Here is a 25970-nt window from a genome sequence, read left to right as displayed (position 1 = left end):
TTGCCTAGTGGGGGTGGGGAGTGGGTCCACAGGTCAATAAATAGAGAGCTCCCTTGTCCATCTGCTCCCAGCCACCTCTCCCTCCTGTTCCCTGTCCTCTCGCCCAGTGCTTTCTGCTCAACAATGCCCTTTGGAGTTAGTGGTCAAGACAGAGCCCCTCCCTATGGGATTGCACTGGGATGGGGCTGCTGTGAGCCAGGTACCCCTCACTCAGCATTGGAAGGAGCTTTTTGCTAGTTGCCACCGCCCACCAAGCCTCCTGCGGAGGTGGAATCTTCCACTTTCCAGGGTACCTGGTGCGGCCAGGGGGGTCCAGCAAGGGGTGGAGGAGCTGGGATGTGGTGAAGAGCAGTCTTCAGAAGAATCTTGAGAAGCTTCAGGAAGCCCCTGTTCCCCAAGGGCTGCGGGGTGGGGGATGTGGCCTGGTGATGGACAGTAGCCCTGCCCCTGTCTGCAGATCGGGGAGCGGGGCCTCAACCTGTCTGGGGGGCAGAGGCAGAGGATCAGCCTGGCCCGTGCCGTCTACTCGAACCATGAGATCTACCTGCTGGATGACCCCTTGTCGGCCGTGGACGCCCACGTGGGGAAGCACGTCTTTGAGGAGTGCATTAAGAAGGCGCTCAGGGGGAAGACCGTCGTCCTGGTGACCCACCAGCTGCAGGTAACTGGGACCAGCAGGACCCATGAGGTCGTTAAATGGGTGTGGCAACTGATGCTCACAGTCTTCTGTCTAAACCTGCTGTTCTCACCTGGACCAGGTCAGAGAAGGAGGAGGGTGTGCAGGAGACTCTGTGATTGTCCCCCGCCACCCTGGCTTGCACGTAGCCCTGCCTGCTCCTCTCTGTGCACAGCCCCCACTGTCCTACCTTTGGGCTCAGTGGGGCCAAGATGTTTCCTCCATCAGTGTGTAAATTCTCCAGAAGCAGCTGACTCCTACTTGTAGGGTGGACACGGGGCACATCCTCCAGCTCGGACCACTGATGGCCATGAGATGGGAAATCAGGTAGAAACGTTCAGAGCAACACTTCCTCCAGCAAGTGCTGGGCAGGCCTGAGACCAAGGGTGTCTGAGTGGGGGATGGCTGGGGATGACAGACCCTTTGATGAGGGGCCCAGATGCCCCTGGCATCACTCCCCAGGGGGAAGGGGCTGGAGGCCAGGACTTTGGGGCTAAGGCAAGAAGCTTCTCCCTGCTGAGAGCCAATCTCTTGGGCTTTGGAACACGAATCCTGCCCTGGAAAGGGACTGACTGAGCGTGCCCTGAATGAGCTTGAGAATTTGGCAGGGTGAGGACAGTTCTCACTGCATTAGTCTCACATAAAGGGTTCTGAATGCCTGGTGGGAATCCAAGTCCCCGATCCACCCTGAGATAAGCCAGGGTACCCCCATCATATACAGTGAGTCCCAGAGGTGTGCATGTGTGTGTGAACATGCGTGTGCACCTCCTGCTGGAAGAGAGAGCCCACAGGACTCACCTGTAATGAGAAGTCAGATAGAGCAGAGAGAGCAGAAGTCCTGTCTTCCCGCCTCTCCTGCCACCTGTGGGGAAAATGTTAAACAAGGGGTAAGAAGCAGGTCTCATGGTCTTGCAAAGGGTAAGTCAATCGCGGGGAGGCAGGGAAGCCGGCAGCAAATGAAGTTGCCATGGCTACAGGATGCTTTAGCCAGCATCTTTAGGATCCTCTGTCAGTGGCTAGAAGGACCAGCTTAAAGAGGGAAAAGTTTCTTCAAGACTCAGGAAAATCAGGCTTTCCCATCGCTGTGGCTCTGTCCCCAGCCTCTGCCCCTCTTAGCTGAGGGCTTGAGTTCTCAGAATAAGCTCCAAGCATCTGGATTTTGCATGCGGGGATTGCTTGGGTTTCCTCTGAGTGGGCACCATCACCTTGAGGAAGCATCAGATGGGCTGGTGCAGACAAGGGTTCCTGGTTCCTCAGCCGGTCAGGGGCCAGGGTGAAGGAGGAGGTTGGATTTCTTCTGGGCCCCGACGAGGTGACAGGGAACGGGCTCTCACCCAGCCAGGCCACTAAATGTGATGGCCACAGCTCTGCATCACCCGGGGTCCAGTCCCTGGAGACCACGTGCAGGGGGGAGGCCTGTCCTCCTGGAGTCCTGGAGATGCAGAGGGAGACTCCTGACACCTGATGGATGTGGGTCGGAGCTGTCCCATGCAGGAGTCCTCAAGGGGGAGAATGTGGCCTTGGCCCTGGTCCAACCTTTGAACCCTGCTCACCAGCAATGTGACCTCAGGCAAGAACCCAGGAGTCCTCAGTCTCCTCAAAGACTACTTTTCCAAGGTCATTTTATCTTACTTTTAGCATGTTGAAAAATGTAGGCAGCCACCAGATGGCGCTAGAATCTCAGTCCGGTTGTCCACTGTTGAGGAGGAGGGGCTCAGAGACCCGGACCTGGAGCCCCTGGGCTTTTCCAGAGCATTTTTCTGGCTGCTTGTACTTTAGGGCCCACAGGCCATCTGAATGCTTCCCAGCGCTTGGGCTGGATGGCTGCTCTTCTATTACTGGAGGAAACAAATGCAATGAGGCTGGTAGCCGGCTGCTGAAATCCAAGCCAGGGTCAGATTTTCTGAGTTTGCAGAACAAAGCTTCTCAGATCACACCTAGTCTCACTGGAGAGAACTGGGGCCTCCTCGGGAGCTTCTGGGGCTGGAATGAGAGCCCCCACACCCATGCTTCAGTTTCCCCATCTGGGAAATGGGCCAATGATAATGCTGCCTCCTTTCTTGACTGGCTTGTGGGAGATTGAGAAATAGGAGATGAGATCAGGCTTTAAAAGTTAGAAGATGCTGGGCAGAGGTGAGAGACGATTTTCAGGAAAAAGGCTCTCAGAAAGTGTCTCAACTGCACGTAAAAGCCAGGCTGCTCCTGCATCGGCTGTTCGGGAAAGTGGACAGGAAACTGGGCAGCTTGGTCCAAAGGAGGCAGAAAGGCTGGAGCTGTCCAAAGCCAAGCAAGACTGCTAACATTTGGCTTTTTGGGCACCACCCTCTCCCTACCCAACACCCCATCAGATGCACAATGACCAAATGTAGCTACTTCTTTCCGGCTTTTAATCAAGAGCGTCAAAGGTAGATTTGACCTTGGGGGGACCCTAAAGCACAGGGGAAGACCTCTCCACTGTATTGCAAGGGTCCAGGCTGTCTAGGCTGAACGGTCTTAAATCTCAGAATAGCTTGTCCACCTCTAGGAAGGGCTTTCTGCCCTTAGATGGGCTGATCCTGTGGGGAGAGCTCAGTCTCATTCCAAAATGAAAGGAGATTCTTCTTAGCAGCTCTTTGATCACAGGCGTGATATGGAAATGAAGGGAACTCAAATTAGAAAAACAGAAGCGCTTTGGGCAGAACGCAGGGTGCTATGGTTAAATGCAGCGATATTTTTATCATACAGACAAAGCTGGTGTGAACTCTTCAGGCCAGGTGGGGTGGCCCGGTGGCCGGGGAGCGCACCATGGGCTGGGTCTCCTGGGCTAGATGAGGATGACGAGGTGGGCTGGTAACGTCGTAACAGAGGGAGGCCATCCCTGAGATCATACATCCCCTCTCCGCCAAATCTCAGCTGTGGTGACTTGGTCAATTTCATCCTCCAAACCTCTGTGACCCGATTTCTCCGCGAGGCAGCGCATGCAGGGAGCAATAGCAGAGGAAGAGTCAGTTTGGTTCACAGTGACAACCAAAGACCCCTTTGGTACTCATGAGACCCGTGGGCGCTTCTCAGCTGGGGGCCCTGTGGCCTCCTGGCGGGCACTGGGCAATGTCTGGGAACACTTTTGCTTGTCACAACCTGGTGGGTGGAAGAGAGGGAGGCTGCTAAATATCCCACGATGCACAGGTCGGCCCCCCACCATCCCCCAACAAAGAATCATCTGGCCCTCAATGTCAACTGAAAACCTCTGGTCTAGATGAGCCTGGGATGCCACTGGATGGGGGGCTGGCATGGCGCTTCTCCCTCTTACCAGGGCAGAAGTTCATGGTGGATGGTTTTACTCTCTCTGCAGTTCTTGGAGTCTTGTGATGAAGTCATCTTGTTGGAAGACGGAGAGATTTGTGAAAAGGGAACCCACAAAGAGTTGATGGAGGAGAGAGGACGCTATGCAAAACTGATTCACAGCCTGCGAGGGTTGCAATTCAGGGTAACTCTTCCTACCTGGGTGCAGGACACTGGGAGCCTTCCCCCGTGATTTCTGGCCTGAAGTTCAGTCACCTGGATTTCAGAAGAAATTTCATTTTGTCTCCAGGATCCTGAGCACATTTACAACGCAGCCATGGTGGAAGCCCTCAAGGAGAGCCCTGCCGAGAGAGAGGAAGACGCTGGTACAATCAGAGTTCGAATCACACCTCTCTTATTACCCATGGCTCACGAGTGGACACAGATCTCTCTTTATTTCTCACCCTAGTTGTGGCTCCAGGAGATGAGGAAAAGGAAGGAAAAGAACCTGAAACAGAATCAGAATTCGTAGACACAGAAGGTATTTACTGTTCATGCCTTCAATTACATACTTTGAAATATGTATTGAGCACCTACTTTTAGGGATAAAGAAGCATAGGCATAGTGTGTGTCCTTTCGGGCAGCTAGCATTATCTGGTTTACTGTAATGTGAGCTTTGGGGTTCAACTCCCTGAGTCCAAATTCTGTCTCAATCACCAGTTTTATGACTTCAGAGCAAGATATTTGGCCACTCTGAACCTTATATTCTTAATCCATAAAATGGGGAAATAATAGTACCAATCTCATAGGTTCTTGCAATGATTTCGTGAGAAACTGTACATACAATGAATAGCACAATGCTTGACATACAGCAACCCTCAGTAGTCATCACTGTCATTATTAGTTGCAAAGATCAAGGCAATGCACAGAGATTAATCAGAGGCAAAAGCACACAGGAGAGATGTTCCCCACTCTTTCTGGGGGAGCACTGAGAAAGAATTGAGCAGTCGTGGGATAGGTGGGATAAGGTCATTCATTCCTTCCACAAGTAAGGACTCAGCATTCTACTATGTGCCAAGCACGAAGCTGGGCTGGGGAGACTGGGGAGAGAAAGAAAATATGCCCCATCCTCAGGATTTTTCATCTGGTGGGGGCCACAGGCAAGTGGCTAATCATGGGAAACTAATAAGGCTAATGGGAAGCTGGGATGGGAGTAACAAGGCAGGGAGGGCTTCACTGAGGAGGTGACCTTTGGACTGATTCTTTAAGTATACATAAGAGTTTGCCAGAGACACTGTGGTGACAAGATGGGGAAAGGAGAAGATATTGGGTCTGAGCAAAGAGGACAGATGTGAAAGATGAGCCTAGCGAGGGTCAGGCTAGTCAAGCTGCCTCTTCTCTGTATATACTGTTGCCTCTGTCCCTTCGTCCATTCAACATTTGTTGAGCGCCTACTGGGTGCACTGTCCCGCGCTGGGCACTGAGAAGTCAGGGCTCAAAATGCACCTTCCTCCAAGTCCCCACAGCAAGGTCCCTCAATCACGTGTAGCTGAAAGAACACCTTAGTATATTTCAACAACTTTAAGATGCCATCCATTTTAAGATCAGTTTTATTTCATGTACTGCTTAGAAAGAATAGCCTCTGCCAATCAGACAATATGGCGTACTACCAAATGGGGTGCATCCTGATTTCAGAGATGTTAAAATGTGAAAAAAAAAAAAAAGTGAGTCTTCCCATAGATGAAAGTTGGCGCCATTAACGGTGCTTGTGACAAACGCATTTGGAAAGACAACATATTTTTATTGCTCTGGAGGTAGCCAAGGCTGGAGTGGGGAACCCAGCCGTCTCTTCCATGCTTTCTCAGGAAAGCTCCAGGCTGCCCAGAATTTGGGGTCCTGTGAAGAGAGTAAATCCTGCTTCTCTGGAGAGAAGAGGGAACCTGGGAAATTAAATGCTTTGAGAGCTGTAGGAAAGGGAGGGTTGAAGGTGGCACTGCCTGCAGGGCTAGCACCAGGGCACTTTCTAAAGTGGCTCAAGGGTGAACAGAGCATCAGCAGCACAACTGGCTGGGCTGGGCCCCAAGGTGGCCTGACAGTTCCTGTTGTGCCCCAGGGTGCCACTCTGCCAGCCTGAGGAGTCCCGTACGTGCTGCAGCCTGAGGGAGACACAATGAGTGACAGTCAGGCTGAACGTTTGCAAAGAAGCGCGTAGGTTCCCAGGCAGAGGGGCTAATGGCAGCTCTCTTCACTGAGGCACCTTTAAGGTCTGACAGCTTTCTCTGCCGGGGCAGGGTGCAGACAGCCCGTGCACAGGGGTGCCTCTTTGTCTGGCTCTATTTATCTCTGTTTACAAGAGCCAGGTATAACCACAGCATGCTTCTCCAGGGAGGGGAGGGAAGAGACGTGCATTTGATCCTGGCTGCTGAGAGTTCCTAGCCAGCATCCCTGCACCTCCAAATGTGTTTCAATGAGAACTTGATGGCCATTGCCCCCTCCCCTTTGGAAAGTGGAGAGGATGGGGGGCAGCCTTGTGGAGGGAATCAGGAGTCCACGCAGCAGCTGACTTGGGAGGATGCCCTGGGTTTCTTCTCACGGTGTGAGCTCCCTAGTAGACGCCTTCTGGCTGGCCCCAGAGTAGATGCTGTGGGTGCCCTTAGCACGTCTGCACACATAGTCCAACTCCCAGCTTCCACACCTGTGTCTCTGGTAGCTGCCAGCCCCGGGTCAAGCTGGAAGTGCTGGGGAATCAACCACCCTGCCGCCCCGGGTGGAGCCCTCACACAATGGCCAATGGGAGTTGGTGCAGAAATGTCCCAGATCCCACTGCATGTGAGAAAAACCTCTGATGTGTAGTCCTGCCCTGGCTGGAGATTTCCCTGTGCTGGGTTAATCTCCTGTTGCCCAGTAGGGGGCGCTGCCTTGGTGAGCCACCTTTATTGTTAGTTCTGGCATAAACTTCATGTGTTCACATCCACCTCTTAGGATCTGCTTTTGGAGAACTAGATCAAGACAACTCCTGTCTCCCCAGGGATGAACACCTAGTAGGGCTTAATAAATATTTCTCAAAAGACTGAACGCCACCTGCCCCACAGGGCTGTAATGAGGACCTAAATAAATAAATAAATAAATAAAATGAGCAAAAGTGTGTTGAGAATTTGAAAACATAGGGCGAGTGGAAGGAGGGATGGTAACTGCCCTGAGCGGGGGCAGGGGGTGTGCTGGAGGGGCTCCCGCCCCGCCAGGGCTGCCTCAGGACTGGTGTTTGTCTCCACAGCTCCTCTGCACCAGCTCATCCAGACGGAGTCCCCCCGGGAAGGCACTGTGACCTGGAAAACGTATCGCACGTACATTAAGGCTTCTGGAGGTTCGGTATAAAACAACGAGTTTCTTGATTTAATTTACATTAAAAAATTCTTTTTTAAACAGTTGGGTTCATGTTTTATGGTTTCTTTAACAATTTCTCTATGCGAGGGTCCTTTCTTACAGCTTTTATTTTTTCCCCCTAAAAATCTAAAGTCTGATAATACAGCCTTTTAAATGGAATCATCCTTTATCTCCATTAAAGCTGCCAGACTCTATTTATTGAAACTGAGCGAGCAGCAGCACGACCCAGCTCTGGTTCTGGTGAGACCTCGCACTCTAACCTCTGAGCACACAGAGCCGTCAGCTCGTTCCCCGCCTTCAACGCAAGAGTCCCGTCTCCCCGTGCGAAGCATACCTTGTAGTTTCATTCCCTGTCTCTCCCCAGCAAGGCTGGGTTTTTAGTTGCTTTTAAAGAATACCAAGTCACTTCTATTAAGTGCGTAACAGTGGTTCTTCTAATAGGTTGACAATTTGGACCTATTTCCCAAGCGTGTCGAACAGACGTCCCTGTTAGGGGTTCAGGGATCCAACACCCAGATATGTTGTGTCAGCCTTGAAGGTGGTTCCCAGGGGTGGGGGTCCTTTTCCTGCAGGCTTTGAGTTTCCCATCAGGGTTAGAGCCTGAGGAAGGAGAGCCCACTGCAGCCCCCTCGCCTCTGTAACCCCTGGACCTCTCCCTCCTCTGCAGGGTACCTCCTCTCTCTCTTCGTGGTGTCCCTCTTCCTCCTGATGATCGGCAGCTCCGCCTTCAGCAACTGGTGGCTGGGGCTCTGGCTGGACCAGGGCTCACAGGTGAGTTCCCCTTTGGCACTGGAAAGTGTTGAGTCAGTCGCTGACGGAGAGTCTGAACACGCCCGACACCCCATGATGAGCCTCCCACAGCCCCCTTCCACAAGGCTGAGGTCAGCTGCTTACACTACACAGCTCAGCTCCTGAAATCTCCTTTGATTTTGCAAGACAAGCAGGGCATGGGCATTTTTATGTGCCACCTTCAGATTTTAAAGAGTTGGCTAAACAGATTGTGCCAGGCAATCAGAGCGTGTCTGGAGTCGCGCACGTGCAGCATAGGGTCAGTTTTGCAGCCTCTCTGAGGAGGAGCTGGGGAGGGAGAGGACCAGGGAAGCCCAACACAGATTTCTACCTTCTTGCCTCTGAAACTGGTATCTTGTCACAGACACTGTGTGGTGTCAGGGGGTTCCACCCAGCTCTGCTCCCCAGAGTCCCTCTGCAGGAACAGGATATGCAAAAGTCAGACTCAGTCCCTGGATGTGCTGCAGGGCCCTTCGGGTCTTCTCTGCCTCCTAAGCTCTCATCTAGGCCAGGGCCGTCCTGGGAAGGACTGATAAGTCTTCTCTTGTACAAGCTTGCTGGAAGCTCTCCCAGTTTTTGGCCCATGGTTTCAAAGCTTTCCTGGAGCCCCGGGAAATGCTGTGGGGTTGCCTGCCCATCCTCCAGGATTACATTTTGGCACAGTTCTGTTGCTATGACAACCAAAGCAAGGAGGCCCTGGGAAGACACAGGCAGGGGAGAGGCAGCTATAGCCCTCCTGGAGTTTGGCACACTTTCCCGAGGCCAGTCCCAAGGGGGGAGGCCAATAGGTGGTCTGCTCTGTGCAGAGAGAGAGCCATCTCTGGAAGGCCCCCCACCAGACCTGTGTTTGCTCATGAAGAGCCCTTTCCTTGGAGAGGCCAAGGTTTGAGCCAGAGGGGGGCCTCCCCCTACATATGGTGCTTCCCCAGAAGGCCCGTGCCTTGGGCGGCAGCAATGACAGCTGACCCATGCGCTTGCCCCACCCCCAGACACTGGGGGCGCAGCCCACAGCACAGCGACGCCTCCTCTTCAAGCTGGTCCTTTGGTCGATTAGCTCCCCAGGGATGCTTTTGCTTTTAGGAGTGTTCATCCGTCAGCCGCTGCCTCTGGTTTACATTTCCGCTATTGCTGTAATCAGCAAAATGGCATTTAGACGGAAGATGCTTGTTTGCTCCCCAAAGGCAATCTTGACTTTTAGCACACAGCTCAGGGAAACATGAAACTGCCAATGAAAACTCCCAGAGCCCTTGGTTCCCCAGGCTCCCTCCTCCCTGCAGCGTCTCCAGGCCTCTGAAAGGGGGCCCTGGGGCTGAGCCATTGTGCAGAAGAGCCCCCAAGTCTCCCCAAAGGCCCGGTGGCTTCTGCCAGCAGGTCCCTGATTCCCTGGCCTGTCTGGGCTGCCTGAGGGCTGCTCAGCCCACCTGTGGAATCCAGACTTTGTCGCTTCTGTGATGTTCCTGGCCCAGCATCACCTCTGGGCTCCCCAGCGGCTGCTCCACACAGGCCTGGCTTGTGTGCTTTGCTTCCCCCACTGACTGTGCGGAGCCTCGTGAGCTAGGGGCCACTCGGGGCCACAGCTGCCCAGCAGGAGGACCCAGGCACAGCTCAGAAGCCCTCACAGGGACATGATTTGGTTTTACCACCCAACTCACTCTTAACAATTATGCACCTGTTTTTAGTTTCTTCTCCCCGGAAAGACTGTCTGGAAAGTTTCCATTCTTTGGACAGTTGATCAACTCTTGGTTCTTCTTCTTGTTTTTCCTCCCAAAATGAAGTGTGGGCCTCAGGGCAACACAGGAACGTGCGAGGTCGGCACGGTGCCGGTGGACACCGGGCCGCGGGGGCACCAGTGGGTGTACATGGGGAGCATGGTGTCCATGCTGCTGTTTGGGGTCACCAAAGGCTTTGCCTTCACCAAGACCACGCTGACGGCATCCTCCTCACTGCACGACCGAGTGTTTGACAAGGTACAGTCTCCCCCACCCCCACCCGCACTCTGGGGGCTGCCTGCACAGCCCGTTTATCAGTCAGTGGGGGTTACTGAGCACCTGCGATGCCTCAGACCCTGAGCTGGGCTAGCGGACAGACAGTGCTCATGGAGCTCATGGTCGAGTCTGGGAAGAGTCTTCCAGTAGCTAATTATCAACTATGAAGGCAAACTTCTGGGAGCTGTGGGGGTGTCACGGGCCCAGGCAGAGCTGGGAGTGAAGGTGAGGGTGGACAGGAAGGTCTCCCCGAGGACACTGCCCTGGAGCAGGCGTGTGCAGCCCCAGAGGGCTTCTCCTGCTCCAGAGAGCCCTGAGCACCTCGGGCCCCCTCTTCATTCCGCTGCTGCGTGCACACAGGTGCAGCCCACAAAGACACAGTGGAACTTGGCTTTTTATTGCCCTGGGGCACAAAATCCCTCCATCCTCCGCGGAGGCTGAATCCCTCCCACAGTCACTGGCATTCACAGAGGCCACGAGAGACGAGAGCATCCTCACTTCCCAGGGTCGCCCGGCACAAGCTGTTGGGCTCAGGATCCCAGCCCCACAGAGCGCCGCCTGCGGTCACTCAACGCGCACTCAGCCCTGACTCTCCGCTGTCGCCCGCAGGTCCTGGAGAGCCCGATGAGCTTCTTTGACAGGACTCCCACCGGCAGGCTAATGAACCGCTTTTCCAAGGACATGGACGAGCTAGACGTGAGGCTGCCGTTTCACGCTGAGAACTTTCTGCAGCAGTTTTTCATGGTGCTGTTTATTCTCGTGATATTGACTGCTGTGTTTCCTGCTGTCCTTTTAGTCCTGGCCGGCCTTGCTGTAGGCTTCTTCATTCTTTTACGGTAGGTCCATGCAGCATTTAAAAAGGAGCCCATGAAACCTATGCATATTTGGTTTTCCCTGCACAGTGACCAGGTCGTATCAGGTGGTACTGAGTGCTATGCTAAGTGGCAGACATCTGGCATTTCAGTCTCAACACAATGCTGAGCGGTGGCTAGGATTGGGAGATGCACTGGTCCCAGGCTGGGACACTAGCAACCACAGTTGCTGTCTGGCTGCTGTTACGTTCTTAACCATGGGGCTCCATCATTCCCGCTGCAGGAGGAGAGAGGAGGCCAGTGTCAGTCCCTCTGACCTTTGGGAAATAGCCCCATCTGACCACTGATGCACTCAAAAGCCTCGGGCTGCATGGCACCAGGCAGTCCCCATGCCTGCTCCGCATGGGGAGAAGCAGGAGGGCAGCGTCGGTTCCAGGCTTCCAGGAAACCCGGCTCCTCCCTGTGCCTGGGCGGGCTGGGGTTCTCAGCAGGTAGCTGGGTGGACGACCTGGGTGATGCAGAGAAATGCTGCAAGCTTCAGTTTACTCGTCTCTAAAATGGAGATCATAGAAGTATACACTTCACATGTACCAGGGGGGTTCTTGTTAGGATCAAATGAGACTAGGTGACTGTAAGTGTCTTGTAAATGAACAATGGGACACAGTATTATACCAGCTTTGAGTTTCCATAAAGCTCAGAAAAATGCTTATCATGTTCCCAGATGTTTCCAGCCCTGGGCTGGACACTGAGAGTCTTGAAGAGGACCCCCATATTGCAAGGATTCAGCCAACAAATCCTGGACCCACCTCCACCTGTAAACCGGGTTGTTTTCACCCACTCAGAGCCGAGTTTTAGAAATATTGCTTTGGCCATAGCGTGGAGGGTGGATGGAACCACAGAAATATCAGGATGGGACTACAGGATGAGAGAATCTTAAAATGTAGAGTCTGAGTGAGAGATGAGAAATAGACATAGCAGTCAGGGCAGCAAAGAGAGGTGGCTTTGGGAGCCATTTCCGAGATGGTCCACTGGGGCTGGGGGGTGGGAGAGGCCAAGGATGAGTCCAAGAGTGGGAATGATGCGAAGACAGATGCGAGTGATCCAGGAGGAGGTGCAGTTGGGGTAATCAAGATGACAGGGTTGGTTTTGGTTGTTCCCAGTTTGTGGATCAGGTCTGTGGCTGATGCCAGCAGACAGTGGGAATGGTGGGCATAGGGACCCATGGGCAGAGAGGCAGACTCCGCATCCTTGGCTGAGGTTGAAGTCACCTTGGGAACACTCATGTGTGCCCTGGGAGCTGGGGGGGCTGGGATCTCACTCCAGGCTCCCATTTTCCCTTCGGTTGGACGCGTAAACGTGGTTGGCTTGTATTTAGGGCCAGCACTGTGGAGAGTCACGTCTCACACGGTGAGGCACTCATGCCATGAGAAGCACTCAGAACTGAGACCACAGGGAGGAATGGCTCATACGAGACCCCATCTCCAGAGGAGAGTGGTGCACCAACCCCTCCTCCCTAGTGAGATGAGTTAGATGACACCGTCCACCTTAGATTTTGTCTTGAGTGTGTCATTGGATCTGCATGTGCCGAGGGGAGCCCTGGGAGACCCCCCTTTGGGGCCCTCCTGGCCGCTCTTGGTTTCCCTGCAGCATTTTCCACCGAGGAGTCCAGGAGCTCAAGAAGGTGGAGAACATCAGCCGGTCGCCCTGGTTCTCCCACGTCACCTCCACCATGCAGGGCCTGGGAACCATCCACGCCTACGACAAGAGGGAAGACTGCGTGGACAAGTGAGTCCTGGGCTGGGCCTGCCCCGGGGCTTCCACTCCCTGCCGGCCCCCAGCGGGAGGTGCCGATTGAGGAGGGGAGTCTGGGCCTCGGATGGACTGTGGATGGAGAGCTGGCAGAACCGAGGTGGAGCCCCCTTAGGCACGAGGCCTTTCTCCTCAATGTCTGCAGCTCCCAAAGGTTCCAGCTCATCCAGTGACAACCTCACAATGGGGTTTTATTCATTTTGTTTTTTCTCTCTAAAAGTAAAATGTATTCAATTCAGGAAAATAGGAAAAAACAGGGAAAAAAAAAAAAGTCACCCACAGGCCCCCAACCCAAATCCTGTTAAGGTTTTCATATGTTTGCCTTCCAGTCATTTCTCTTTTTTTTTCTATTTCTGAAATACTTATAATCATTTTTGTCTTGTTTTATTTTTAAATAGCATTTTCACATTATTATATATTCCTTGTACGGATAATTTTTAAAGGCCACATTACATCTCACTTCGTGGGTGGACCAGTTTTCTTCTCTTTAAAATGTGGAGACTAGATAAATACATTTCTCTGGCATCCTCCAGTTCCAAACTTCTGAAATACCACATAATCACATTACAATCACCATGTATCAATCACAGGAGGCTCACAGTAGTAACAAACAGCTCTAGGTTTTAGGGACTTAACACAATACACGTTTATTCTTCCTCAAGTCACAACTGAATGAGTACCCATGGGGCAGGGGTAGAGGGTTCTGCGCCACACTCAGGTACACGGTCTCTCTCCATCTGGAGCTTCTCCATCCTGGCTTCTCCAGGATCCTCTGGTCTAATTGGGAGATAAATGGAACAATGTGGGTGGAGGACCTCAACCCCAGTGAAGCGACTCATCATTTCTGCACACTCATTGGCCAGATTCCGGTCATGTGGGCTCACGTAACTGCAAAGGAGCCTGGGAAATGTAGTCCAGCTGTGTCCAGAGGAGGAAAGGAAAATGGATTGTGGTGAATCTAGAGCAGTCTCTGCCACATAGATGTTCTTTTTCCACCCCCATCCTTTCCTTCCTTAAAAACCTAATACACACTTCAAAGTGCATCTCTCTCTCTCTCTCCCCGGCCCCTGCCACCCAGTCTCAGTGTGGACCAGGCATCCCAGCCTGTCTTTAGTTCAGTCAGCAGCTAGTCCTGCTACTGGTTTAACCTGAACGGCATCTGTCAAGAGTCCTGCATCGCACGTGACCCCCCAGGGTCCTGGTCAGGAGTCATTCATCGACTCACAACAGGCAGAACTGAGTCAAGCCTTGTCTTCCCGCAGATTCTCCCCCAAGGTTTCCACGAGGATCTTATAGGAGAGCTGAGCCCTACGTGACTGATGAGCTCTACCCTCTTTTAACACTTTTTTTCCTGTCATGAACTTTCTGGAGGGCTTGGGCTTCTGCCATATATTGCTTTTGCAACCAAAAATACTACAGGACTGAAAAAAAAAGGTTGGAGGTCAAATTCCAATGTGATCCCAGCCAGTGACTCTGTTTCTGCACAACCTCACCAACCACACAGATAAGACCGCAGATGACTTCTAAGTCGCTTAAGCTGTCAGTTGAATTTGTAGGCTTTAGAGGTACATGATAGTGACACCACGGTGTCTGGAAGAGTATTTTAACTAAGCTCTGGGGAAACTAAGTTAGAGTGGAAACAGAAAGGAAGAGGGTGCTGCAGGGCCCGCCAGGGTGTCCAGAGGTGCTTCCAGACAGAATCTTTTGAGTTTTAGAAGAGTTGGAGCAGCAGTGGCCGAGGACGAGCCAGGGGAGGAATCTCAACTCCTTAAGGGTTTAAACATCAAAAGGTCTTCATTATTTTCTAATAATTTCTACCAGTTGATCTGAGGAAGCCCCTTTCCCAGTAGGTTAGGGGAACCATCTGTGGCAACTGTGTTTGATGTCTCTTCTGGTCAATGGTTAGCTGAGTTCAGTTAAAATTTCAGTCTTGAATGTATCTAAGCCATAGCCTCACCGCCCCCATCCCCTCAAGACTTGGAGAGCTCATGCTAGGCTGTGTGTATGTATTGTAGGGGCAGGACCACTATTGGGAAGCCCCTGGTCTGTTCTCTTAAACACCCTCTCCCTTTTCTCTGAGCTTGGGAGCCTGGCTCTCAGAGGCTGGCACAGGGGGATGGAGGTGGGAAAGGACACACCCTCAGTGACCAGTCTGTCTGGGGTCACTCTCCTCTCTGCTGTTCATTTCTGCCGATCCAGCTCTTCGTGCGTGGCAGGGGAGAGCCCCCAACAGGATCCAAATCCCTAGCAGCTCTGCCAGGCCCTCCCAAAGGACAAGCTGTGCCTGGGTCGTCCAGTGAGCTCTGTATGGCAGCCTCATACTGCGTTCCCATGATGTGGAGCCTCTTACCTCACGCCGATCAGTGTCACATCAAGACCGCAGCCCCACACCCCAAATTCCATGTGCGCCCCCAACTCTAGGAACTGTAGTAATGGGCAGGACCCACCTTCCATGCATCTGGGGAATGAGGGACTCCAGGGATGGGTCTTGCCCTCATCTCTTGTTGGTGTCATCTCTGTCACTCTGCCCTGTGCTCCGTCTCCTCTTTGGCTTGGTGGACACGTAGCAGGGATACAAGATGCCAGCTTTCTCTTCTTGAAGAGACCTCCAGCTTTAAAAGTAATTGCCTTGATTCTTCTTTCTCTGAATTGGGGAGGAGAACCAATACAGCACCCTCCCTTCCTTCCTCTATCAGCACAAACATTGATTCTCCCTAAAGGCGATCTCCTCCACCCCCTACTCTCTTTATAGATCAAAGGAGCCAATGGTCATTTCCACAGGACCTTTGTAGGGGTGGCTGACTCCAAGGCAGGGGTCCTTTGAAGGTAGAGTGTGAGGTACTTAGCCTTGTTTGTCCTCAGCTGTGGGTTCCAGTTGCCAGTTTCTGGGAAAGACAGAAAGAGTCCACTCAGCACCATACTCGACTGCCATGTGGGATTTTGCAAAATATGTGCAAATCAGAGATGCCTATGGTGGCCGATGTTGAAGATTATGGGTACATGCTCATCTTTGTAAGGCACTCCTATGTAGGTGTGCACTGGCCCTTGATTAAAAACTCCCCTTGCCCTATTTCTCCAGTAGTCCTGAGTCTGTGGAAGCTGATCTCCTGTTTTGTTGATTTATTCATTTTAGGTTTAAGATGCTAAATGACGAAAACTGCAGCCACCTCCTGTACTTCAACTGTGCTCTCAGGTGGTTTGCTCTAAGAATGGATGTCCTCATGAACATCGTCACCTTCATTGTGGCCTTGTTGGTGACCCTGAGTTTTTCCTCAATCAGTGCTTCATCCAAAGGCTTGTCATTGTCTTACATCATCCAGGTAACACCTAGTGCAAGGTTGGGCTGGGCCTGGAGGCTCTGGCATAGAGTGTATCCAGGAGGGTGGACAGAACAGAAAACCCAACTCAAATGGGTTTACACAAGAAAGAGAGCTTAGTGGCTCATATCACTAAAAGGTCTGGGGGCTGTGTGGGCTTCAGGCACAATTGGATCATGGCCCCTCTTTGTCCTCCTCCTGTGATGACTTCCTTCATAATCGTACAGTGGTAACTGGCAGCCTCTGGGGGCTATAGCAGGAAGAAAGCATTTCCTGCCCCAGCCACTGAACAAAAGCCCTGTGCTTTACTCTTGCTGGATTAATTTAGGCATCCCAGAACTAACTTCATGTAATTGGGATGATTGGCTTAGGCTGAAAGATGGAGCCACACCCATCACACCCCAAAGTCACACAGCTGCCTTACAACAGAGAGAGCAAAAGTAATGCTGGAGAGGCAGCCACAGTGTCCATGGTGAATAATTACTGACTTTTCTTTTTTGTGGCTTAGGTGTTTTTCTTTCAAAAAATAACAAAAATAGGGAAATAATAATAGGGAAATACATGACATTTTAGGCACAGTTATAAATCCGTTACATGCATTAACTCATTTATCTGCCACAACAACCCTATGAGGTAGGGATACCATAATCTCCATTCTACAGGTGAGGAGACTGAGGCCCAGAAAGACTTGCCAGGACCACACACCTGCATGTGTGAGCACCAGGATTCGAACCACGTCATCTGGGTCTGATACCCATCTAAGACTGCCTCTGCTTCTCGATACAGGCGTCACGTTTCTCTCTTTGGAAGCCTTTCCAGTGCAGTCTTTATCCTCAGGGCTCTGACACCCCAGGACAGTGTTTCTGAGTATGGGTTCTGTTTCCATTAGTTCTGTTCAAGGCTGGGGACAGAATAATCTTCTCTTCAAGTTGGAAACATTTTTCCTTTCCCTCCACGGTTCCTTTTTCTCGTCTTGATAATTTCCTAGTCTCCTTTCCCTTTGGTTTCTTTTTCTGTGACTCCTGTGGGTTGAATATTGGACTTCCTGCATCAATCTTCTATGTTTCCTTTCTTTCCTCTCAAGGTTTCTATATTCTTATCTTTATTCTGAGAGTTTTCCTTCACTTGGTCATCCAGCCGCTATTTTGAATTTAAAGTTTGTCAGTCACATATTCTTACACTTAATTTCCACAAATTATTCCTTAGTCTCTGAGTTTTGAAAAGGCTCATTTTTAGATAGATGCAACATATTTTAAAATCTCTCTGAGAACATTAATTAGAGGTTCATGCCCCACCACTTTCTTAAACTCTCCTCTCTTCTTTGACTGATATCTGTTTTTTCTCCAGGCTCTTTGTTTGCTTATTTATCTGTTTGTTTATCTGGTTCTTGCTCTTTTCACACCATTGGTTTTGTTCATATGTCTCTTGATCCACTTGTATTTAAGGCTGAGGAAAACTAGATTGGGTTTTCAGGGTTTCCTCTGCCTTTGTCTATGTCCTGCCAGGTGTCTCCCGAGTTGGGGAGGGTGTTGGACTTTTCCACAGGCTGGCTTCTCTTCAGGAGAGAGCCAGGGAGCTGGCCTTCAGGCACCCAAATGCTAGGTTTAAAGGGATTTTATCTAGGATACTATCCTGGGAGCCCTATTTGTGTGTGTGTGTGTATGTATGTTTGTGTGTGTGTGTGTGTGTGTGTGTGTGTGTGTGTTGGCTAGGGAGAGTGTCCAGCTACCTCTGGTTGGGAGAGAGGAGGGGAGTGGAGAACATGGGTCCAACAGGAGGAGACGGCTAAAGATGGCCTATCAGTCGATCTCTTTGTGGCCCCTTCTTACCCCGGAACCTCTCTGAGTCCTGTGTGGCAGAAGGCTCTGGGAGCCCCCACAGCACACTCTGCCTCCATTCTACTGAAAGAGACTTCCATCCTCTTTCCATCTTCCAGAATGTGTAACCCTTTCATTCAGTGCTCTCTCTCCCTCAGCCCCTTGCTGTCTCTTCCCAAGGCTATTCCTTTTTGAAAGCTCTCTACTGGCGTTTTAATGGCATTTTGGAAAGGAGGAGGAAAAAAAAATATATGACTAGGACCATATCTTAACTGAGAGAAATGAGTTTTCCTTGGATAGGCAGTTTCCCTCATTGATGGATGGTTTTATTTGCTGTCGCCTAGTCACATATATGATTTTAAATAGATCCCCTTGGGCCCCTATACTTGGTCCCAGTGAAACAGCTTTCCTCAACTGATGTCATGCCCTTGGGGGATGTCACCAGCCTTCCATGAGACTGTTTTCGAACATTCCTGTAAGGCTGGGAAGCTGGCACACACCGAGGTCTAGGGGACGCTTCTCCTCCAGGTGGTTTTGAGGCTTTCTTGAGCGTTAACCCCCTTTGGAGAACACAGAATCCAAGTGACAGAGCTTCCCTTGAGAACAGAGGTGACCCCCTAGGTCGAGGAGAAATTGGTCTGAAGTCCCACAGAGCAGAAAGTGAGAAAGTGAGTGCAAAGTAACATCACATAACATCACGGAGGAGAATGAGCACTTCCTGGGGCCAGCACCGTGCTGACGAGGGAATTCTAAGCCGCTGGAGCTGATACCCTTGAACTTAACAAAATATGCACATGCCCTTCTCAAGGGCAGTGTTCATTCATTCATTCACCAGATGTCCACTGAGCACCTCCCAGAGCCAGAATCTCGCTAGCTGCTGCGGGTTCAGTAGTGAACAAGCCGTTCAGGTCCCTGCCCTCATGGAGCTTACACTCTAGTGGGATAGCGAGGGATAGACAGTGGGATGGAAGAAAGAAGTGCACAAGTAAACAAATAAGAAGACTTCAGAAATCACTGAAGTGACTGTCAGCGGGGAAGCCACATTAGACCGGATAGTCAGGGCAGGCCTCTGCTGGGAGGCGACTTCCAAGCTGATACCTGAATGATAAAGAACGAGCCAAGGAAGGAGGGGCCAGGGGAGGATGGGGCAGGCAGGAGCTTGGTACTGGCGGGGACTCAAGCTCCTGTGGCCTGAGCAGAGTGGTGGAGAGTAAGCTCTGAGGACTTGGCAGGACTCTGTCAGCCGTGGGCAGGGGTGTAGCCTGTATCCTAAGAAAGGCTTTCTCACCTGCAGTGCTGTGGACACTTGGGCAGGATCATCCTTTTGGGGAGGGGCTGTTCTGTGTGTTCTGGGAGGTTAGTAGCCTCCCTGATCTCTAACCAGGAGTCGCCAGTAAAACCTCCTGCCTCCAAGATCATGACAAATTAGACATTGCCCAGTGTCCCCGGGGGGCATAATCACGCCAGCCGAGAGCCACTGCTCAAAGAGAAATGTGTGTGAAGCTGGAGGGCAGTAAGGGAGGCCTGCTGAAGGGGGATCTCGGGGGGTCTGCACCCACACAGTTCTCCACCTTGTCCACCTGCTCTGCCCAGCCTGCCTCCTTCCTGTTAAGGCCACTTGCTGCTACCCAGAGCTTTCTGAACCTGAGTTTGCCTGGCAGACTTCTTACCGTAAATGCTTTGGCACACACAGTTTTCCTGAACCACTGCCCCCCTACCCCCCCGCCCCACAAGGCAGGTAACTCCCCAGCCCAGCCCCAGCCTTGCTTTCACAACATCCTGGGTAATTGACATTCTTATCATTCCTTGAAACTGCCTGTGTCTCGTCCTGCTGGCCCACTCGTAGGTAAGCCCCTTGAGTGTGGAGTCTTGGGTATCACATTTACCCTGGGAAACCAGCCCCTGAACCGTGCCAGCCCACAGTCACTGCTCAGCTAGTGAGGAAAACCTGGTCCGGCCTCTAGCCCACTAGCCCGGCTTGTGTCAAGGCAGGTGCTGTTGGTGCCCACCCTCCTCCCCCAGGGCAGGCCAGTTGGCCCCTCATGGCTGCGGGCAGATGCTCAGTTCCAGCCCGAGGTGGGCGGCAAGCACGGGGAGCCCTCTCAGCAGGACCACCCCAGCGGTGATGCCTGCAGGGAGTTAGTGGCGATGGAGCCCAGCATCCTCGGGACAACTCAGGTGTGCTCCGTGCGGATGCTCGGGGCCCCCGACAGTGTCGAGCTTTGGGTGCCCGCAGTGAAGCCTCTCCGGACACCCCTTCTCTTCTGTGCCTCGCTTCTCCCAGCCCCTCCTGGGACTTTTTGGGTCCTCCTGGAGTAGGTTCCCAGGGCTGCTGTAATAAATGGCCATAAACGACTGGGTTAAAACCAGAGAAATGCGTTCTCTTGTAGTTCTGGGGGCCAGAAGTCTAGAATCAAGGTGTGGGTAGGGCCATGTTCCCTCTGGAGGGCCTAGGGGAGAATCTGTTCCTTGTCTCTCCAGCTTCTGGTGGCTGTGGGCATTCCGGGGTGTTCCTGGGATTGGAGCTGCATCCCTCGGACCTCTGTCCCCGCCTTCATGTCTCCTCCTCCTCTTCTCTGTGTCTCCTCCTCCTCTGTCTCCTACATAGGCACTTGTTGGATTTAGGGCCCACCCAGGTAATCCAGGTTGGTCTCAATATCCTTAATTGCACCCGCAAAGATCCCTTTTTCAGTGAGGTAACATTCACAGGTCCCAGGGATTTGGCCATTCAACCTGCTTGCATCCCAACCTCAGAATTGGCCGCTGGGGGAGCCTGGCTTCAGGTGGGTGACCTCCACAAGCCCCAGTCTAAGCCTGGATTTTCTTATGTCCCAAGCGAGCAGGTGGACTGGATGGTTTTCTTCCATCCTGACGATCTGCGGTGATGGTGATTGGATTTAACTGCTTCCGGGCTGCAGGTGGGGTAAAGCGGGGAGGTGCATAGAGGGGCGGGACCCCTCCAGGTGGCTGCAAAGGGCGAACACCATGCAGTTCTGGGGGCCCAGGAGAATTCCTGCTCCACAGCGGCTCCCCACCTCTCCAGCCAGGAAGTCAGTGCTGTGGCGGATGACTCTCACCATCTGGAGTGCCAGGCAAAATATAATTACCATTTGTTTCCAAATACAAAGGAAGTGTTTAAAGGCAGAAACACCCCAACAGGAGTGTCTTTACAGCTGGGCACTTGGCTGGGAATGCAGGCCTCCTTTCTGTGTGGTCCTGAGTGAGCGGGAAGGGGACTTCACAGGGGCCCCTGGAGGCGGGACGGGCTCTAACCGCGGCGCTTGCCCCCCTGCGCAGCTGAGCGGACTGCTCCAGGTGTGCGTGCGCACTGGCACCGAGACCCAGGCCAAGTTCACCTCCGTGGAGCTGCTCCGGGAGTACATTTCGGTAAGAAAATCAGTGCCTGCGAGAGGGGGAACCAGCTAACCCTGGCAGAACTTAGGCCAGCGTTTTATTTTTTTTACACGTGAAAGGGATCTTTTTAAAAACAAAACAAAACTGAAATTGGACCACAATCTCTTTTCTTAAAACCCGTATTTACAATACAGTCTGAAGTCCTTGATGTTGAGGGAGGGGTTCCGTTTTAGCAGAATTTCCTCAAGGGTAACTTCTGGACACAGAAAAGAGAATTCAGTGGCTTACTTTAGTCTCTCGAAATTAATATTTGATGGACTAAAATTGCGAATTGAAAAAATAAAAAGCCTATTTCTTTTTTAAAAGCTTTATTTTCAACCTCTAGATCCTGCTGTTCTTTGAAGAGAAGTTGAGTCAATTCACTCTTAAGGGCCTTTGAATAGTATCTGGCCCCGTTTACAAACTTCATTAAACACTTTAAAAGGTTTTAAACTGCATTTTAAAGTTTAATGCATTCCATTTCCTTTTTAAGTACCTTGATCATCTGAGTTAACAAACTTTCCTGAGGTTATATAAATCCAATAAATTAAACTTATATATGTGAGCATTCAGTTCTCGTAACAATACCAGTGCTGTATACAAACAGGAAGTTTTTAACTTAAAATCACATTTATATAAGTTATCCAATTATACACTTTAAATTAGAAGCACAAGCCTGAATGTTGTTAACTTTATGAATACTTAAAACACCAAATATGCAGATTCCATAAACTAAAAATATTACTGTTATAATTTTGCTTCTCTTAAATACTGTTATCATTAATTCTAAATCTTCTAGGGGTTAAAAATACTCACTATCTAGGAATACAGTTATTTTCTCAACTAATCGTGGTTGACTATTGACCAGAGGTTGGGCTGGTCAGCCTCCCTAATGGGGAACACGGCAGCCCTATTTCTCCTTGTTAACAGAGACTTTATAATTCAGAGGAGGAGTTAGTCCCGAAATGCAGTCAAGTTGCTCTACTCCTTAATTAGATTTTGCATTTCCTGGGCTCTTTGGGAACTTAATTCCTTTTCCATGTAACTCTGAATTTGACATCCTGCACTATTGTCATCTCCCTACTTCTAACACCATGGCAACTCTTGTAGATGATGAAATTGTATCTAATTGAATTCTGCAAATCTCAAATCTTGGTCTGGATTTGTCACACAGCTTCAAGGTCACATGACTGATGCTTGTCCAGGCTCACAAGGCCCTGTATGAGCTGCTCCTTATAGTTATCTGTCCCACTACTCACTACGCCATAGCCACATGAATTTCTTTCTATTCCTCAAAGTCTCCAAGCTTGTTCTGGCCTCAGGGCCTTTGCACTAGCTGTCTGTTCTGCCTGGAACAAATCTTCTTGTCGCTGGCAACTTTGCAGCATTCCAGGTCACAGCTTGAATGTCACATCCTTATAGATGCCTTCCTCAACCCTTCAGTTATTTTTACTCCCTCTGCCCCTTCCACCACACATGTTCCATATTCCATTACAATACTGTTTTTACTGTCCTCATTTCTCATTTCTTTTCCTGTTTATTATCTAACTTACCCACTGCAATGAGAGCTTCTTGAGTGCAGTGTCCTTGTTGGTCTAGTTCACTGCCAAGAATACAAGTACCTAGAACTGCGTGAATAAATGAATGAATGAATTACATGAATGGAAAAGCAAATGACTATTAGCCTGCCATTTGTTATTCTGTTTTTCAGACCTGTGTTCCTGAATGCACTCTCCCTCTCAAAGTGGGGACCTGTCCCCACGACTGGCCCAGCCATGGGGAGATAACGTTCAAAGACTATCAGATGCGGTACAGAGACAACACCCCTCTTGTTCTCGACGGGCTGAACTTGAGCATCCAAAGTGGGCAGACGGTTGGGATTGTCGGCAGAACGGGTTCTGGTGAGGATGAGTTCTGACTGTTTCTTTCAGGTTGTTTTCTTCGCATTTCCACTGGGTGCACTAGCTAAACCACAACAGAGGGTGATGTGTATGTGTGGCAGATTGGCTGTTTTCCCCCTGAAATCTCTTTACTGTAATTTTTTGAATTAATTAAATGAGACTCACTCTGGTGAAACGAGGCCCAGAGGATGAGTCAGGTGCCAACAGCCCCTGCAGGGATGGGCAGGTTGACAGTGTGAGGGCAGCCGATCGCCTCTGCAGAGTGAGGGGTTTCTGTCTGCACAGTCATCGCCACAGAGCCATTTTCATTGCACTAAAAATTCCCTTGATTAGGTACTCAGATATGATGAAATACAAACTGATGTTTGATTTGCTGTTTTCACATTTATTGCCCCCAGGAAAGTCATCATTGGGAATGGCTTTGTTTCGTCTGGTGGAGCCCGCCAGTGGCACAATCATCATTGATGGTGTGGATATCTGCACTGTCGGTTTGGAAGACCTCAGAACCAAGCTGACCGTGATACCCCAGGATCCCGTCCTGTTTGTAGGTACAGTAAGGTAGCTGTTTTTGATTGTTGTGCACTTCTATTTTTGGATAATGAAATCAAACCAACAACAGCTTTGTGAAGCTCCCACATCGTGGCTGGTCCTTTATTAACAACGCTACAGATAAACATGATGCTATGCACAGGGGGAGCAGACATCCCAGTTGGCCCCAGAGAGCCCTGGTTTGTGCCTGTGTCCCAGCATCCTATCAGTTTTAGCAATGGCTGATCCCCAAAATACCCCAGTTTGCACAGTAAAACAGATAGTTATTCCATGTATGTAGCCATCCTTTGGGAAGTATGTCAATTCATTCCCATTAAGGAGTGAACAGAAGCTGCTCAAGTCCAAGACCAGTAGGGTTGCCACTCCTGCAGGGCTCAAGATCTGATGTCAAGGTGCAAGGAGAAAACCACAGTGTCTCACTTGGCGCTGTGCAGCGCCTGCCCCTCTAACAAGAGGGACATTTCCTGCATTGAGCACCAGATGAAGTCGGGGGCTGTACTTAGAGTTGTGTGAAAAGCCCACTCCGTGTCTGGGAATGCTAGACTCACACCCTGCACATGAGGTGCTCGCCCTCTGCGAGGCCCCAGAGCTGCCGATGGAGCTCTTGGCCTCTGAAGGCAGAGTGAACGCACCAGCGGATGGAACTGCTCACTCCCTCTCTCTCTGCTAAGAAGTTGCACAAGGTCAGATCTGCTCTGCTGCACATGGCCCCCACAGGACCAAATGTGTCTCCTGAGTGCGTTGTTCCATGCTATCTCTTGGCAGGATTGGTGGTCTTCCCGCCTTGGTCTCTGCTCCATCCCAGTGTGGAGTGGTGGGTCCTCAGTCTCTTGGCCTGAGGTTGGTATTTCGTGGACTGTCGTCCTGGGCTCAGCACTGCTTTTGTTGCCGCAGCATCATCGCACACATCTCCCCGACATGCTGTGGAAAATGTGCTCTGCCATTCTCTTGTCCTCAGAAATTCAGCCCCCTCTCTTTTCCCTCACTGCAGGTACAACCTGGATCCCTTTGAGAGTCACAGTGATGAGATGCTCTGGCAGGTTCTGGAGAGAACATTCATGAGAGACACAGTAGGTCTCTGGGGCTGTCCGGGATGAGTTTGTTTCCCAGCCCCAGTGCCCCAGATACCTGGCCCAGGTTTAAATTTGGCCAGTGGTTTATTGGCACCATGCATATCAGTAGAATGTAACCCTAACTTACCCCTTATTAAAAGCAACAATGGAGAATATTCCTTAGGCCACTGCCATGATTCAGTTGAGAGCTCTACATGCATTCTCTCAGTTGGTCCTGATTACAACCCTCTGAGGTGTGTACTCCTACCTCCGCTTTTAGAGATGTAGAAATTAAGACTCAGAGAAGTAACACGTGAGTAACAGAGTGGAGGCTTGACTCCAAGTCCATCTGACTCTAGAGCAGATGAAGTGCCCTACTGCTCCGCCCACAGCCTCATTTACTTACTGAAACAGTCAAATCCTGAGGAGGTGAGGGGGCGTGGCATGCTCCAGGAATGGCAGGTGTGGCTGGTTTGAGTGGACTGAACCAGCTGTGAGATGGGACCCTGTCCTATGAGAGTTGCAGCTGGGGTGAGCAAGTGAGCGTGGACACCTGTACAACCCAGGGGGGATTTTTTTCCCCCAGGACTTGGTACTAAGATGAGCATCTCCCAAAGCCACTTGGACTTGTCGTGCTGGACAAGTCAGACCCTGACTTACCTTTCCTTGATGACCAGAAAACTCTTTCATCTCATTTCTATTTTGTCCATGGAAATAGGAATCCTGAAAGCCACGTACACGTGTTTGTGATTCTCTCGAGCCATACGCACATCATTTGTACTCTTTTGGCAAGGTGTCTACGGGGTTCTATGAATCACACTGTGATTTAAAATTATTAATGACTGCCTGCACCTTGGTCTCTCCCTGGTGGCCGTTGGCGATATTGAAATGACTGTTATTCTGCACTTTCTTTTCCATATTAAAATATAGCCAGCTGATAAATGCAAGAGGAGGGGGCAATCAATACAGACGACGCAGGACAATTTTATAGATCGTCAGCGCGAATACGGCATTCTCTGTTTTATAGATAATGAAGCTCCCGGAAAAATTACAGGCAGAAGTCACAGAAAATGGAGAAAACTTCTCAGTAGGGGAACGCCAGCTGCTTTGTATGGCCCGAGCGCTTCTCCGTAATTCAAAAGTAAGGAAACAGCACGGAAAAGTGGATTGGTCGAATTTTGGATATTTCCTGCAGCGCCACTCCATCTGGGAGCTAGAGCCAGGC

General features: G+C 50.9%; 1 protein-coding gene across 5 annotated transcripts in view; it reads left to right on the top strand.

The window, feature by feature from the left end:
- The window catches only part of ABCC12 (ATP binding cassette subfamily C member 12), a 70210-nt gene that overhangs the window by 41845 nt on the left and 2395 nt on the right, over window positions 1-25970 (top strand). Inside the window, exons 14-28 of one of the 5 annotated variants that reach the window (XR_012075576.1) lie at window positions 458-661; window positions 4008-4142; window positions 4248-4323; window positions 4407-4478; window positions 7212-7301; window positions 7989-8092; window positions 9886-10077; window positions 10705-10931; window positions 12555-12692; window positions 15850-16036; window positions 21148-21237; window positions 22955-23144; window positions 23543-23692; window positions 24685-24763; window positions 25773-25886. Coding sequence is in view for 4 of the 5 variants with exons in the window: in XM_072967300.1 (XP_072823401.1) it covers window positions 458-661; window positions 4008-4142; window positions 4248-4323; window positions 4407-4478; window positions 7212-7301; window positions 7989-8092; window positions 9886-10077; window positions 10705-10931; window positions 12555-12692; window positions 15850-16036; window positions 21148-21237; window positions 22955-23144; window positions 23543-23702; window positions 24685-24763; window positions 25773-25886 (2058 nt within the window). In the remaining variant the exon portion in view is untranslated. Of the gene's footprint in view, window positions 1-457; window positions 662-4007; window positions 4143-4247; window positions 4324-4406; window positions 4479-7211; window positions 7302-7988; window positions 8093-9885; window positions 10078-10704; window positions 10932-12554; window positions 12693-15849; window positions 16037-20331; window positions 20496-21147; window positions 21238-22954; window positions 23145-23542; window positions 23703-24684; window positions 24764-25772; window positions 25887-25970 lie in introns of those variants that run through there. The other 4 variants (XM_072967301.1, XM_072967300.1, XM_072967302.1 and 1 more) reach the window with 4 other exon arrangements.

This window comes from Vicugna pacos, chromosome 9, assembly GCF_048564905.1.
Source record: "Vicugna pacos chromosome 9, VicPac4, whole genome shotgun sequence".
NCBI classification, from domain to species: Eukaryota; Metazoa; Chordata; class Mammalia; order Artiodactyla; family Camelidae; genus Vicugna; species Vicugna pacos.
The sequence above is the reverse complement of the archived record's forward strand: the minus strand, read 5'-3'. Positions and strand labels throughout refer to the sequence as shown.